The sequence below is a fragment of the Neopsephotus bourkii genome, unplaced genomic scaffold, assembly GCF_033783945.1.
Source record: "Neopsephotus bourkii isolate Nb327-2 ecotype Australia unplaced genomic scaffold, CSIRO-AGI_Nbou_v1 NB_940, whole genome shotgun sequence".
NCBI classification, from domain to species: domain Eukaryota; kingdom Metazoa; phylum Chordata; class Aves; order Psittaciformes; family Psittacidae; genus Neopsephotus; species Neopsephotus bourkii.
Genome location: NW_026901434.1, coordinates 125,388 through 140,138, shown reverse-complemented (window position 1 = coordinate 140,138; position 14,751 = coordinate 125,388). Strand labels below are relative to the sequence as shown.

Sequence of the window (14,751 nt, the reverse complement as noted above, 5' to 3'; positions counted from 1 at the left end):
CTCTGTGCCAAAAAGCTGAAGGAAGCAACTCTTGAGTTGTCTAAAAGGGAGGGGAGCTCAGCAGCTTCTTTTGGGCCTCCAGAACAGCAGAGACAACAAGAGGAACCATTCACTGGACTACAGCACAAAGATCAGGTTTGGGAACAGCAGCAGATGGGAGAAGAGAGTCCATGCCTGCAGATTTGCTGGTAACCAAGACTTGACGTGGCAATTTGGGTGCAATTGGGAACATAATAGCATACAGAAAAGAAGGCTAAAACTAGGAATCCATCTGCTTGCTCCCCCCACTGCCAGCCAACAGCAAAGCTGCTCCAGCTTACTCAATACATGAAATTCAGGACTCTCCCAGCAGTTTAAATAGCCAAGAAAGAGATACCAGGCATCGCTTGCCTCATATCCTCTGTGGCATTCAAGCAGCATGTGTGGGTGGAGCGGTGCAGCGCCTTCCCTCCCCAAAGGGTTTCTGTACCTTTCCTTGAGAGCCATCCCGCTGGCAGCAATGTGAAAGGGCTACCACTGCAAGCACACATTCTCCATGGCATGCACACATCTCCTGTCAGAATTCGATCCAAACCAACGTCTCACTGACTGCTATTTTAATTTGCCATTCAATTTTATTTAACACAAGCAGTCACAGGCCAGCTGTAATTTTCCAGGTGCTCCAAACACACAAGGCCAGCTCCTTCCAGTCCCAGCAGTTAAAAACAGAACCAAAATACACAATTTCCTCATTCTCGCTCAAGTGTCACATATTTCTGTGCTGATACTCTCTACAGGAGAGGATTTAAAAGCAATTGCCTTTCCAGGTTATTAAAAGAGATGACAGGACACTATTGCCTAAGACTGGGCATGGTATGTGCATAAATGTACGCTTCCCATGCTGCCTTCTGTTCTATTTTTGGTCCTTCTAGGCATGCCCAACATTCAAAAGTACAAATACCTTGCCAAAAGCTCCATAAACAGAGGGTGTTTTATATTTATGGTCAAGAAATATACATTTACGTCAATTTTACTAGCAGTGCCCGAAATCACTAAAAATAGATGCACTTTAGAAGTAGTTTCTTTTCTTCTATGTTGCACTGTGCTTTGTTAGTCACACTTTAAATTGGTTGATCCAATTTAAATTGCTTCTGTTTCACTGTGCTTGGAGGACTGTAAAATAAGGCAATGAATTTCTGGGCAATTTCACATCTATAGCATAAGAAACCCGAGCAAGTGACGGCACTAAACAGTGCAATCAACAATGGGGGGTTTTTCCTTTCTAATTATTCTTATCTATTGTACAAAATGTTACAAACAGTAGAAGTGAAATCCTGGTCCTGCTGACCACATCAGGCCCTTGCTTTAGAGAATGTAGGAGTTCCTTGTGTGCTTTTCATTGCTGATGGTTAGAACAAGTGCAAACACATGGAGCCCAAAAGCACACTCCCCCTAAGGGAAATACTGTGGAATGTAACAATCCAAGCATTTGTTGGACTGCCCCCTCCAAAATGGCAATATGCTTTAAAAATAATCAACAATATTATTTATCAAAGGTTATGCTGTTTAATTGTAACCATTCAGCACCATTCAGAAGAAGCAGAAGAATCTTAAACTGTTGGAAGAAGCTGTATCTGGTTGAACAGTGGGTTAAGCATTTGAAAGCCATTTCTTTTTCTCTAACCATTCCTAGGGGAAGGCCCATCCTACAGTTAGCTACAGGTTTTATGCAGACAACTCACCCTTTAAAGATGGGGAAAAGACCAACTCCCTTCCTGCCTTACAAACTGCAAACGCAAAACCCAAAGAGAAAGTAATCCGCTCTGATTTGTCCCTGTCATTGGTGGCAGAGCCAGGAGCTCACCAAAACACTATCCCAACACTAAACACCTGGCCATTTTTCCTGTAAAGAAATGAGGCTATTTTTAAAAGCATGTTTTTAATTAAGAACCCACGGTTAACTGGGCCCTTTCAATACAGGGAAGTTAAGGTGAAATCCTGAAATATTTTTATTCTGGAACGGTTCCCGAAGCCTATGCTAGAAGTAAAATGTTTTCATCGTTGCAGAATAAGACCTGCCCTTAAGGAGTCATATAACCTCAAAGAGAGCTAGATGACCATGGGAGCACACCACACCATATGCTTACCATCTCCTTCATCCACCACTGCTCGGATAACCACAGGAAACACACCACGATCCAAGTCAAAGTTCAGCTGAGAGAGAGAAATGAGAGGAGGTTAGACAATTTACACCAGGCTTGCCTGAAGACAATGCTCGAGATGGAGGTAACATCAGGGGAATGAAAGCACCTTCTGACCCAGTCCCTGGTCTCAAAATGACACAAAAGAGCAGGAGAATTTAAAATTCAGGCACCACCTTTCAAAGGGAGTCAACCAGAATAACTACAACATATCCACATGTCCCCGCCCATGGCAGGGGGACTGGAACTAGATGGTCTTTCAGATCCCTTCCAACCCTAACCATTCTGTGATTCTATGATATACTGACTATAGCACAGCAGTACACACTATTGTTCCCTACATTACAAAAGAAGCCCTGACTCTGTATGAAGTTCCTGAAGACATAGAGCAAAATCTGCAAAACTTTAAGCTCACCCAACACTTTAAGGAAACACCAGACTGAGTTCCATCACTTGGCATGTTATGAAATTCAGGTCCTTAACCTTCTAACTGGAGAGAGTGAAAATTTAAGATCTCACTTGAGTGCAAGGAAAACAGACTCCATTTCTTCCTTTGCCCTGCACTTCATTAAAGCACTTCAAAAGCTCCATGTCATCTTAAAAACACAAGAAAAATGCAACCTTACAAACACGATCCTATGCCAAGAATGGAAGTGGCTCAAGAGACTGGATTTCTGGTGTTTTTTGTTAATTACTAGCTTGGATTTCTTGGTCTCATCTCTTGCCAAGAGAGAGGAAGCTATCATTTCACCAGGTAGTCTATTTTCAGTTGTCCAATGAAAACTGAGACCCAGTTCGAAGCGGCGCAGCACCACTCAGGTGATGCTTCAGGGCTCCCCTCACTTTCCCGCAGCCCCAACATCATGTGCAGCATGATTTTGTCCAGCTAGTCACAAGATAAACTATCAAGATAGCTGTTGACATTGGCACAAATGGCAACCTGGAACACTCAGAATGCAGCGAAGGTGACCCTCACCATGAGATTTAACATAGTTGAAAATATTTCTCCTCATATGAATTACAACCTAAATGTTCACCCTGAAATGAATGGTAACTGTATACCAGGAGATGATATACCCGGTGAACCACCAGTCAAGTATATCATAGCCATTAGCCACATGGCTGTGCCTCTGCCAAGAGCTGCAGGCATGTGCTTTGGACTGCAACAGCTCACCAGCCAGGGGAAGAGAGGACTGCAATTCTGCTGCTCTTCTGTCCATAGCTGCATGCTCCTCATGCACGTTACTTGCCTCTGGGGCTACTCAGCTTCTGCAGTGCTTTCTGGAAGTGACTCTTAGCTGCCTAACAAAGCTTCGCACACACACATCTGTTCAAATGTAATTCCAAACAGGTATGTGCTAAAAGACCTTATGACTTGACCGAGCTGGTCTTCAAGCCCGAGGGACATTGATTTTCATCCTCTGTACAAGAGTTTCACATTTTATTCCTCTTTTAAACTACCAGAATCCATTCTCTTTCCAGAACAGCAGAGTAACAAAGCAAACACAAAAATCTCATTTAACCACTCAGTATTTGTTATAGGAGAGTTCCATTAAGCCACTATTTTCCAGCCTGCATTTTTGATCCTTTATGGCGTGCCACAGAGGGACATTCACTGAGGACAATTGATTAAAATTGCTGAAAGCAGCTTATGGTTTTGCTTTGCTTCCTGCTCTGATTTATTATAGTACAACAACAGTTACTGTTTGTCAATTTGAAGGGAAAGTCACATCACAGATTTGTGGTTGCTTTATAACAAACTTCTGCATTCTTAAACAAAAGGCCTCTTTAAGGCTCCATTTCACATTCATTTTTAAGGACCTGCAAACAACTGCCTCAACACAAGCCATACGCTGTAACTCGCAAGCAAACCAGTATATTATGAAGACATAGTAAACTTCTATAAAGCTTTCACATAACAACCCAACAAAACATTATTTTCCCTTCTGTTGACCAGCCAAGAACTACATCATATGCAAGTATTACAGTGAGCAAAAACATGAAGTAAATCTGGGGGTTTTGGACAACACCAGCAGCAATGCTGGAAAGCAATCTGGAGCATGCAATTGTACACAGCTCAGTGATAACACTCTGCCAGCTCTCTCAGGTGTAAGTGCTGCATTTCAGTGGCCACTTAAGATTTAGCTGTGTGCATTTTACTGGACTTACAAGGACAAGGATTGATATGTACACAAAGCCCAAATAGGAGAAGAAACTGTTCCGAATCACAGTGCTTGTTCTGCATTACCTCCACAACCAGAGCTCCCAGTAACACCAGTGTAAAAAGGAGGAGACAGAAGATGCAGCAGAATCAAGCAAAAGGAACTAGAAGCTTTTCTGTAGCATCTCTCCCTTCAAGCTGTCAAAAGGGATGTGACTTTGGTACTTGAGTCAAAACCTTGCTGGCAGGAGCAAAGGTGAAAATTAAGTTTCTCAATTCTTTAAGAAGAAAGGGATCTGAGCTCCTACTTTCCAGCTGTCTCAGATGACAGAAGGGGTTGAAAAGCAGTTCTTCCAGGCTTTTGTATGCTGAACTTGTGAAATCACATATTGGCAGAAAAGCCAAGACATCGGGAGACCAGACTCTGCAGGCTTTTGGTAACCACCATGGCATTTGCTGAGGCACGGGACTGATTATGGTTATAACTGTAACTTTGAGACAATAGCTATTCAGTTTTTCAAAATACATGAAAGACTGCTTTTTTTTTCCCCTTTTTTTTTCCTTCTCTTTTTTTTTCTGTTTTTTTTTTTGAGGGGGGGTGTTTTGTTTTTTTTTATATTTCGAGTTATCTGTCAGGTTTCACTTATACAATACAGCCTTGGGTCAGGAAATGAACACTGTATCATAGTTGATCTGGGACAGGGGTCCACAGGAACAAATACATTAGCAGCAGCTACAGTCCAACTCCTCTGCATCAGGAATCTTTTATGGCAGACCTGCAGAGATCAGGGGAAAGATCAAGGCCTCCCTGCCCTGCACCACATGCAGGGGAAGCCCTTGAGCCAGGGGCTCAAGAAGCAGTGACTGCCTGGGTTGGAATTTCACGAAGATACTAAAATTAATAGTATTCCACAGATCTTGCTATGTGGTAAAAGCCACAGAGTTTAATTAAAAACAAGCCTTCCTTTGTTTGCAGTTATGGGTTAAACTAAAAGAAGGAAAGGCATTCCCTTATTCACCAATAATGCACCAGTGTGAACCTGCCCCAGAAGGGAGAGTATCCCCCCACCTCACTGTACTGCTACATTCAATAATGCAGGATGTAGCCCTTCAACAGCAGCCTTCTAGAGCAGTAATCTATAAAGTATTTTGACTGCTCATCCAATCAGTAAAAAATATTGAGAACGTACTCCCAATACATGTGTATTTATTATTTATAAGATACATAGGAGCACTATTGAAGTTCCTCCCTCCACCCCAGTGAGCTGTCTTGTGTGCACCCTGCTTCAGAGAACAATGGTCCAGGGGACCAGCCAAAAAACACCCAAAACAAAACCCCACCAAGACAGACATTTGTTCCCAGGAGCTCTTTGGCTGTCTGGGAGAGGAAGGCTGAGGAGTGGCATGTTCCTCCAGGAAGAGCTCCAGTGCCAATCTCTGCAGTCTCCCTCCTACACTAGATGCCAGCTGATCAGTGATATCAAAAGTTGCTTCTTTGGGTTTCTTCCCTGTTTGCCTGAACTACCTGCCAAGTTCCCATACAGTGTTCATATCTGCTCCTCCTGGGGCCCCATTCATCTCATACCCACAAAACAGGCCGTGGCAGCTGGGAAAGGGTGTTCTACAGCCATAACTTCATGGCACTAAATGGAGTCTAGTGCTTCTGGGCCAACAAGCTTGTGAAAAGAAGGGGATGCTGAGAAAAGACTTACCTCATCATCCTTCCAGTCTGAGAAATCTATCTTGAAGGAAGGCAAGGAGAATTGCTGGCTTACCCCTCTCTTGTAATGAACTGTCTCCGACTGCAGAGAGGGATTCTTTGTGCTGTATCTGAAGAAAGAAGGGGGAAAGAAAACTTGCTGTAACATGTGATTGCTCTCAGCTGGGCTCTCATTCATTCCACCCATCTGCCCTTCAGGAATCACAAGTGGCAGCTCTAAGAGGCAGAGCTGGCAGGGGCTAGCAGCCATTCAGTGGGGATACAGAAAAGGAAGAGGAAGGTCAAAGCAAGAAGGTGAGCACAGGGAAGGGAAAGCAGCACAGACAGGCAAGGTCTGGTTGGGTCCATATTGAGCTACCTGGGAACACTAGGTGTCAGAGGAGTACAGTGGGGTGCTGCAGCCTGGCACAGGCTGGCTCACTAAATCCAGGTCCTAGCCAATGCTGGCTTTCAGCCCAGCACACAAATCGCTTTCTGCGGGGAACCCAGGAAGAAGCAGCAATGATCTAACAGTGGGAACACATAACCCAGCACAGTGGTGAAAGCTCTCCCGTGCCTCTGCAGGACAGCTCTGCAGTGAGAAACACTTGCTTGGCTCACCATCATCCCAGTAAGCAAGAGCCATTCCAATTCACTCCTCTATTCTTTGTGTGCTTCCCCAGAGGTGTTGCAAGGGCAACCAACATCACCAGACACACACCAACCAGTCCCCGGTACTGGCCACCTACAGAATAGTCACAATTCCACTGTCTTGAACCCAGCACTGAAATACCAGTACTGCCATGCTGGGATGAACATCTCTGGCACAGGACCATAGCTACCATCCACCATCTTCTGCATCCAGAGCCCCCCAGCCACGTCTGCCCTGGGAGAGATCTTTCATTGCCCACTGACTGTCAGTACGATGCACAGTGGGCTTCAATGGTAAAACAGGATCAGGAAGTTTTCACCCCTTTCTGAAGGGTGATTTCTGAGCTGGATAGGCACAGCCAGTTCTGGCACGGGAGAGGAGGAAGCAAACTGCAGAACAGGGTGGGAACATCCGAGGCTGTTTTTAACACCGAAGCCTTTCCTGTTGAGCTACCAACCGTGTGTTCGGAGCATGTTGACAAACCAGAGAGAAAGTGAGAGATCCCTTGCCCAAGAGGCTTACACTGCAGAAACAACAACCTCCCCCGGCACAGTGACAAGACAGGTCTAGCTCCAGCTCGACAAGACAGCCAGCCAGTCATAGTAATGGCATGTTATCTCTTCTGCACACTAACCATCACTTCCTAAACAACACTTCACACGGTGAGACTGAGAGCATGCTGGCCTGCAGCCACTGCACACTGAACAGTTACAAGCTTGAAGCCTCGTTGACTCTTCAAACTTGATTGCCACCTGTCCCTGATGGAGCAGACAGCACAGGGACAGGCTCCAGGTACAGGTGTCACATTAGCACCAGGAACTTCAGGAGGGTTTTCTTAATTCAACTTGTGATGTCACACCGGATCCCCTATAACCACCTCCTCAGATCTTGCTGATCCCATTTGTCAGAGAATACATGGGCAAGTATTACTGCAGCAAAGGAGGCAACAGCAGAGAAGATCGAGGCATTTGCTGTGGCAGAGTCAGTGCAAAGCCCCATCAAGCAGAGCATGCACAGAGGCAAAGAAAAGAGAATCCTTGCTTGAAAACGTAATTCTGTACTTTTGAGGGCAAACACAGACACAACTTACAGTTCACCAGGTACATAAGCAAAGGTTGGAAGCTCCAAGTTCCTTTGGCCCAGCTACACTTTGTGGAGGAGTGTAGCACACCAGAAGGGGATGGCAATACAAAGCTTTTCTACATCCAAGGTAATGCCTCCTGGTTTCTGTAAGCCAGGAGCAAGAGGGCTGAGCAGCTCATTGCCAGAGGGGGTGAAGCAAAATCCGTGGGAAAAGCCCATGGGGCAGAGTCAACCAAGAAGTGCAGAACTAAGCATTACACCAGAGATGTGAAGACTGGGCTGGAGGATGGCAGAGATGATTACAGAGGACATGCCTGAACCTTAAAACTCAGCTTCAAGCGACGCTGTGAGTGAAAACTTTAACTCAAGAGCTTTAGCTCACAGAGCCAGTGGGCTCCCCTCCTGGGCTCAGGCCAACCAGCACTGTAACACAGAGCCTTAAAGCACAATGATTAGGGTGCATTCTGCGGCTGAAGGACAAGAATCTGGATACCAGAAGATGATGAATATCTATTAATTTCTCTCAAATCCAAGGAGGAAAACCCAGGCTCTGCACTGGCATGAACTGCCTTTCTCTGGAAAGCAACTGTAGTACCTGCACTGTCTGAGGATCCAGCAGTTTTATCAAGTGTTACAAGATCCATGATCTGGAAGGCCATGATGAAGGCTGAGTTCACCACGTACTCTGCTTTCCTGCCGAGGCAGGTACATCATGCTATTTATGCCAATACCTTACCCTCAAAGGCCATTCTGTACTGCTCTGAAATTGTGCTGCTGTACTAGAAGGTCTCACTCCACCCTTTGCATTTAAAGCAGTGTGGGAGAGATCAGAATGACAGGTCTTTTATGTGTGAATTACAGAGCAAGCAATTGAGTGAAGTTTTATTTACTGACTTGTCAAACACAATGAATAGAGCAAGCCTGTACCTAGCTCCTTTTGTGGTGCTCTCAAAGCTTCCCAGCTCTGCAGAGAGGCACAACTCTACAGCTGGGAAAGCAGGGGATGGAAGAGTGACTTATCTAAGGTGACAGCAAGTCAGGAACCCACTGGAAATGAAGTGCAGGGGAGAGAGTGGAGCTGGGAGAAGGGTGTAAACATGCTTATGATGCATGCCAGGAAAGGCAGAGGACCTGCACTTACAGCACCAGAAGCTCAAGCCAGTCTACAACAGGAAAACAAGTAACCCTGTTCCAAGGAAGACAGGGTAGGACAATACTCTCATAGACTTGCTGCTCTCACTATCCCTGACAAAAGAAATAAACCAGGTACATAGATTTTCTGAGCTGAAGAGTATGACAAAATACCAAGGAGACTTCCACAATGAACCAAGCGAGCCTTATGTTTCAGACTGTGTCACTGCCTAGGCCCCACCGTCAAACTTTATAGTGTATTTGGATCTGAACACCCAGACAATGATGGGGACCAGCAGCCAGTGCTGAGGCTGCCGAGCACCAGCAGAACCAGAGCCTGGTGAATTCCCTGAAGTGCTGATCCCAGACTGTCACAGAAATCAACCACCTTTCTGAGGTGATGCACAGGATCCACTGCACAAGTACACCCTCCTCATGCTGCACAGCAGCATAATTTGGCAGGCTGTTACAAAGCAAGTATCCTGCATATTAGTGTCTAAGTGGACTCTACCCATCCCCAGCCCTTTTTGTTGCCATCTGCTGTATTTATAAGTGTTTTACTACCTGCCTGTGCTGTTGTGGGTTTACAGCAAACAGCAGTGGAGAAGCTCTGTAGAGTTGCGGAGATGTGTTACAGCAAGGAGAGCATGTATTCAGAATAAAGGATAGCAGAGAAGCAATGCACTGCCTCTCCCTGCATAAAGGCTGAAATCTGAATGTCTGGGCTGCTGTTTATCAGACTGCACCAGGCCAGGTCTCCATCCAGACAGGAGATATAACAAAATCACTTCATGAGCACTGTCAGCTCAGGACACTGGAGAAATGGGGTCTGTTCTATTAGGTCAGGACCAAACAGAAATCCCTGGTCACATCTTTTTAAACCTCTTTCTTTGCTCAGGTACAGTGTGCAGTGTGAGAATCACCAATAACACGAGGTACCACACTGCTGATTGCAGCAGCAGCCCCCAGCTCTGTCCTCAGGATTCATGCAGCTCCTCTGCTTCTGTAAGCTCTTTGACACATCTTTACTCTCACAAAGCAAAGCTTACACTCCACACTGACAGCTTCCTCCTCCACATCAAAGCTTTACCCCCCACCAAAACCACCTGTGTATCGGAGAACCAGCAGACGATAAGCCCTGTGGCTACAGCACCATGATTTCTGAGAGAACAAGAAACAAACTAAACTGTTCCACAGTCTCACTCATCCATCATCATTTGAGAAGCACTCACTACCTGCACAGAGAAACTCAGCTTGTGGCTCACAGTCTTCTCCCTGTAGGCAGTCCGGACCTACTGGGCACCTGCAGACCTTAAGTAGCACCCAAGCCACCAGTGTCATGCTAATGTTAGGGAACCTCTGGCTATGCAGAGTTAAATTCCTGTTGCTACATGCTCAGCATGACCATGTGGGGATGTTGCCCCTCTCACTCATGTCCTCAGTGCCTGGGGAAGTTCTCAGCAGTGTGCCAGTCCCAGCTCGTGCAGACTTTCTCACTGCTGTGTCCCTCAGCTACGCTTGGCACTGGAGCTGCCTCAGACAACTGAAAGATGACTGCTGTTACCACAGGCACACTGGGACCCTTGACCAAGCAAGGATCCTAGCCAGCTTGCCTCAGGGTTATGCAGAGCACTATCCAAACCTCAATCCTGAGAGAAAAGCAGAATGCACAGCAATGTTTCCCCAAGGTACCACTTTTGACTAGTAACAGCTGAGAGGCAGACTGTGCTTTGAAAAACCTGTGGACAAAATGAGAGAGTTCTTTTTCTTTGGCACAGCTCCGCACATTGCATGGCAATTTGCAGTGAGCTGAGACAAGGCAGAGTCACATGAAAGCTTTGCAGGGTACTCAGGAACCAATACTTCCACTGCTGCAGGTTGTGACCACCTGGCAGGCTCCATGCCCTCTTAAAGGTGATGAAGAGGGAACCAGTCATGTTCTGCTGGCATTCAAAGGGCACAGGAGACAGGAGCTTATGTGGAGCAAGCACACTGGCTCTCTCTCCCACCCATTCACTCCCCTTTCATTTTGGGCCAGGATCTCGGGTCAACTTTTGGAGAACAGGGAAGTTGATTTGTTGGAACTGGATAATCTTAAGGTACTTTCCAACCCTAACCATTCTATGACTAACAAGTGTCTCAACTCAAAGTGATTTTTGTTGGTAACAGAAGCACTACCAAAACATAAGAAGGCCATAGCGCTGGGCCTCAGAGTTAGGTAAGACACAGCCCAGAGCAGCTCCCACACAGAGCACGGAGTTCTACCTGATGCCAAGCTGGTGCACTGCACTCCCTGACAGTCTTCTCCTATTTCTTTCCAAGAACGTGTTTTCACTCCAGGCCAGGAGGAAACAAACACCTTAGCACACAGCTCAGCCCCTTCAGAGCTCTACCTTCAGCTGCTGAACTGACTGGTGATTGCACCGGGCTCACGACTCCAGCCAGGCTTCAAAGCTGGCCGCTTACACAACAGTTACACAGAGCACACAAAGGCCAGAACTCTTAAAAAGACAGAGGGTTTGTCTGTTCAGTGAAATCTATAGAATTTAGCTCTCCAGCCTGTGAACTCTGCACACCACAGCGTTCCCTTGGGGACTGGTATCTGCCTGGATCAAAGCGGGCTTCGGCTGTAAAGTCTTGTGCCTAGCAAAAACCAGAGCTCTCCTCTGATTTCTTCACACAGAAGGAATCTCCCTGCATAAAGAATTCATATTAATCACCAGTCCACAGACAAAAGCAGCAAGGGCACCTTTCAAAGGCCCTGAATAGAGAGCTGCTATTAAATAACCAAAGGAATATCTGAGTGCCTCTGCCTCTCCTGCACAAGCTTTAGTGAAAACAGCCATGCACTGAGCTACCCACTTCAGTTAGATTTCATTTTGTGAACCAACTACTCAAACTTCCACATGCAGACAGAATATATAATCATTGCAGTGTCATGTCCACCATCAGCCTGTGGTAGGATGTTTGCAATGAGTGTAGCAGGCATTGCAAAGCAAACAAGGAAACGAGATTTAACAGTGAAATAAAATATATCCAGTACACCCATCTGTGCATCAGCAACACAAACAGCACACCCCTGAAAAAGGGCAAGCATTGCAGAGCTACACTGACCTATTTTCATTGTGTTTTCTCTTTATAATGAGAAAACAGAGCTTGGCATCAACACCAGTATATGGAAGAGAACCTTTCTGTCCAAAGAGGAAGATCTTATTCATAAGAATGGGCTGCAAACTCAAACTTCCCATGTCATATTTATCATCAGCTCCTGATCTGCCCAGATTGCTCATGTCTTTAGAGCTGGCTTTTTTAAGTTCTTCCATCTACAGGGCTGGTTTGACTTCTTCCCCTGGGGAAATAACTGCTGCTGTCATGTTTTAACTACACACAATCCTTCCTGCTAGTCAGCAGGATAGATTCCTACAGCTGGAAAAGTCCCAGGGGCCCTCCCAGGAACAGGCTAACAGTGTGCACATCCAGGGTTTTGCTAGAAAAGAAAAGGACACATTTGTACAGCGCACACAAGAAGAGAATACGAGCATCTCTACAACCTGCTCCAAAAAACACACTGGTCTCCTAAGACATCTTTTCTACACATCTGAGTGTAGAAACATGTAAGCCCATTACTGCAGGTGAAAGCAGACTACAAACTGGGAGTCCTTCAGCTGTTCTCTAGGAGCTGTTGAGGGGTACTGCCAGCTCCGAGATGGAAATGCAATGCAGAGCACCTTGCATTTATCTGGGGGGGAAATGACCTACTTATGGGCAACCACTAGTGAGTAGCTGATGTACAGCTTGTACATCTCATGTCTGTGCCTCCTCTATGCACTAAGGCAGAGGTTCTCATGCCATTCTCACACCCTACCTAGGGCCCATCCTGGTCCCCCGGGCTGAGATGGCTGTGCCCTTCCTTGCTACACATGCTGATTACCCCTACCACAGGCATGCAGCTGCCTCTCCGGATGGCTAGTCTTAAACCCCAGTGAGCATCACAAATTCTGATAGCAAATGTCTCTCTGCTTGTAGGATATTTCTGAAGCTGACAGGTCCTGCTGTGCCTCAGGGACACTGAGCGACACAAGGCTTAACCTCGCAGGTGAGCAGTCAAGCTGTTTTGAGTTTCTGCAACCAGAGTACTCCTTGCTTTCTATCAAGCTGCTGGGAAACTGATGCCAAAGGAAAGGACAAACTGAGAAGTATCACTCCAAGCCAACCAGATCACAGATCCTCAGGTGAGATGCTGTGTCCCCTCAGGTGAGCTCACTGCAGGGGCTGCCACAGGAAACAGAAGCACAGCATAACAGTTTGAGGATTTCCAAAACCAAAGAAAATGGACAAAGACAGAAAAATAAACTGAGAATATGGGGGTCTTGAGCTGTTCAGAAGCAGGTCACTGCTAATCCCATGTCATTAAAGAGACTCTGGACACAGGCAGGCCTGGTCTCTGACACCATTGTGGTAATACTGGTCCTCTGAGAACTGATGTATTTTACTCTAGAACCTTTATGCTCACCACAAAGTAACTGGACAAAATATATCCAGAAGTCAAGAGGAGCAGTTCCTTCTAGGTTTAAACTAATTCCCATTTCATCCAACAGGCTTCTACAGATATCTGTACCAGCACCAGAAAATGCTGGATACCTTCCCCTGGTCATGGGGCTGCAGAGGTGAAGACACCTCTACAATCACCACAGCCACACATTCACCTTCTCCAGACTTTACTGGCCAACTGTGTTCCCACAGTGGTGGCAACACAGCTCCCTGTGAAAGCCAAGAGTCCATCAGTTCAGGACAAGAGGCAGGTGGCAGTTGGAAGGTACACATTCCCAAAAACTTGGCTGGGAAACAGTATAGATGAGCATATCTCCCAGCAGGATTGCCTGGGAAAGTCTGCTGAATGCTCCTTTGAGACAGGTTAGGACAGGCAGCACATACTGATAAAGGCACCAGCTTTTAAATGGAGCCCAAACATCTCCAGGAGGAAGCTTCCTGGCTTGCAGAGAGAAAGGCTTCCCTTGGGTCACAGAGAGCAGCTAATCCTGAAGGCAGGCCCATGACACAGAGTGCTGTGGCTTTCAGAGGAGCAGAGACTCTAGAACAAGCAATGCCTCTGCTTAGGGAGAGCCAAGTTCCCTCCCCTCCCTCCTCTCACACCAAACTGTAGGCACATAACAACACTCCTAGCAGGAGTTTCACATGAGCAGGAGCACTGATACTAATAAGACCAGTGTTTGTTTCAGCAGAGAAGCAAGAATAACTTGTTCAGCGCTTCTGAAGAGCCATGCTGCAGGCTGGGCATGAGAAGAAAATCTCTGCTTTTGCAAAGGGTCCAGAAAGTTTCTCCCATTTTAGAATTCAGCATCAATTCAGGAGAGTGAAAAAAAAAAAAAAGTATTTTGTTTTAAAAGCATCTTCTTCCCAATCAAGTGCTGAACACAGCTATGGAAGTTTTGAATTTCTTGACAGTGCAGCTTTTGCACATGCTTGCTCCTTTGATGTAGCTGTTAGCACCAAAAGAAATTGAAAAAAAGGAAAATCTACCAGCCCAAGCAGGGGGAAGCTGCCTGGGGGGAAGCTGCAGTCCTATTTGTGCACTAAGAATGCACTCGCTCCTCTCAGAGCTTGAAGAATGCAGCCCAGTTTGGTTTTTTTTTTCCACTAGAATTTGAAAAGAATAAATCAAAGTAATTATAGCACTGCCCTTTCAGAATTGCTTTGCAAAGCTGAAATCAGAGCTTCAAAAGGCTTTTACTAGCAGCCAGCAAACCCAGAGAAGCAGAGATGCCTACTTCAAGCAGCTATACTAACCCCAAGACGTGCTTCATAAGCCACTTCCACAGGGAAA

The 14,751-nt window shown here is 46.0% G+C and overlaps 1 protein-coding gene across 5 annotated transcripts in view; it reads right to left on the bottom strand.

Annotated features, from left to right (window-relative positions):
• Positions 1-14,751, bottom strand: part of MGRN1 (mahogunin ring finger 1) — a 56,098-nt gene that overhangs the window by 20,114 nt on the left and 21,233 nt on the right. For all 5 annotated transcript variants that reach the window (XM_061358149.1, XM_061358147.1, XM_061358150.1 and 2 more), the window contains exons 5-6: positions 6,054-6,171; positions 2,127-2,193 (exon numbers count right to left, since the gene is read on the bottom strand). In XM_061358149.1, the coding sequence (XP_061214133.1) occupies positions 2,127-2,193; positions 6,054-6,171 (185 nt within the window). The remainder of the gene's footprint in view (positions 1-2,126; positions 2,194-6,053; positions 6,172-14,751) is intronic.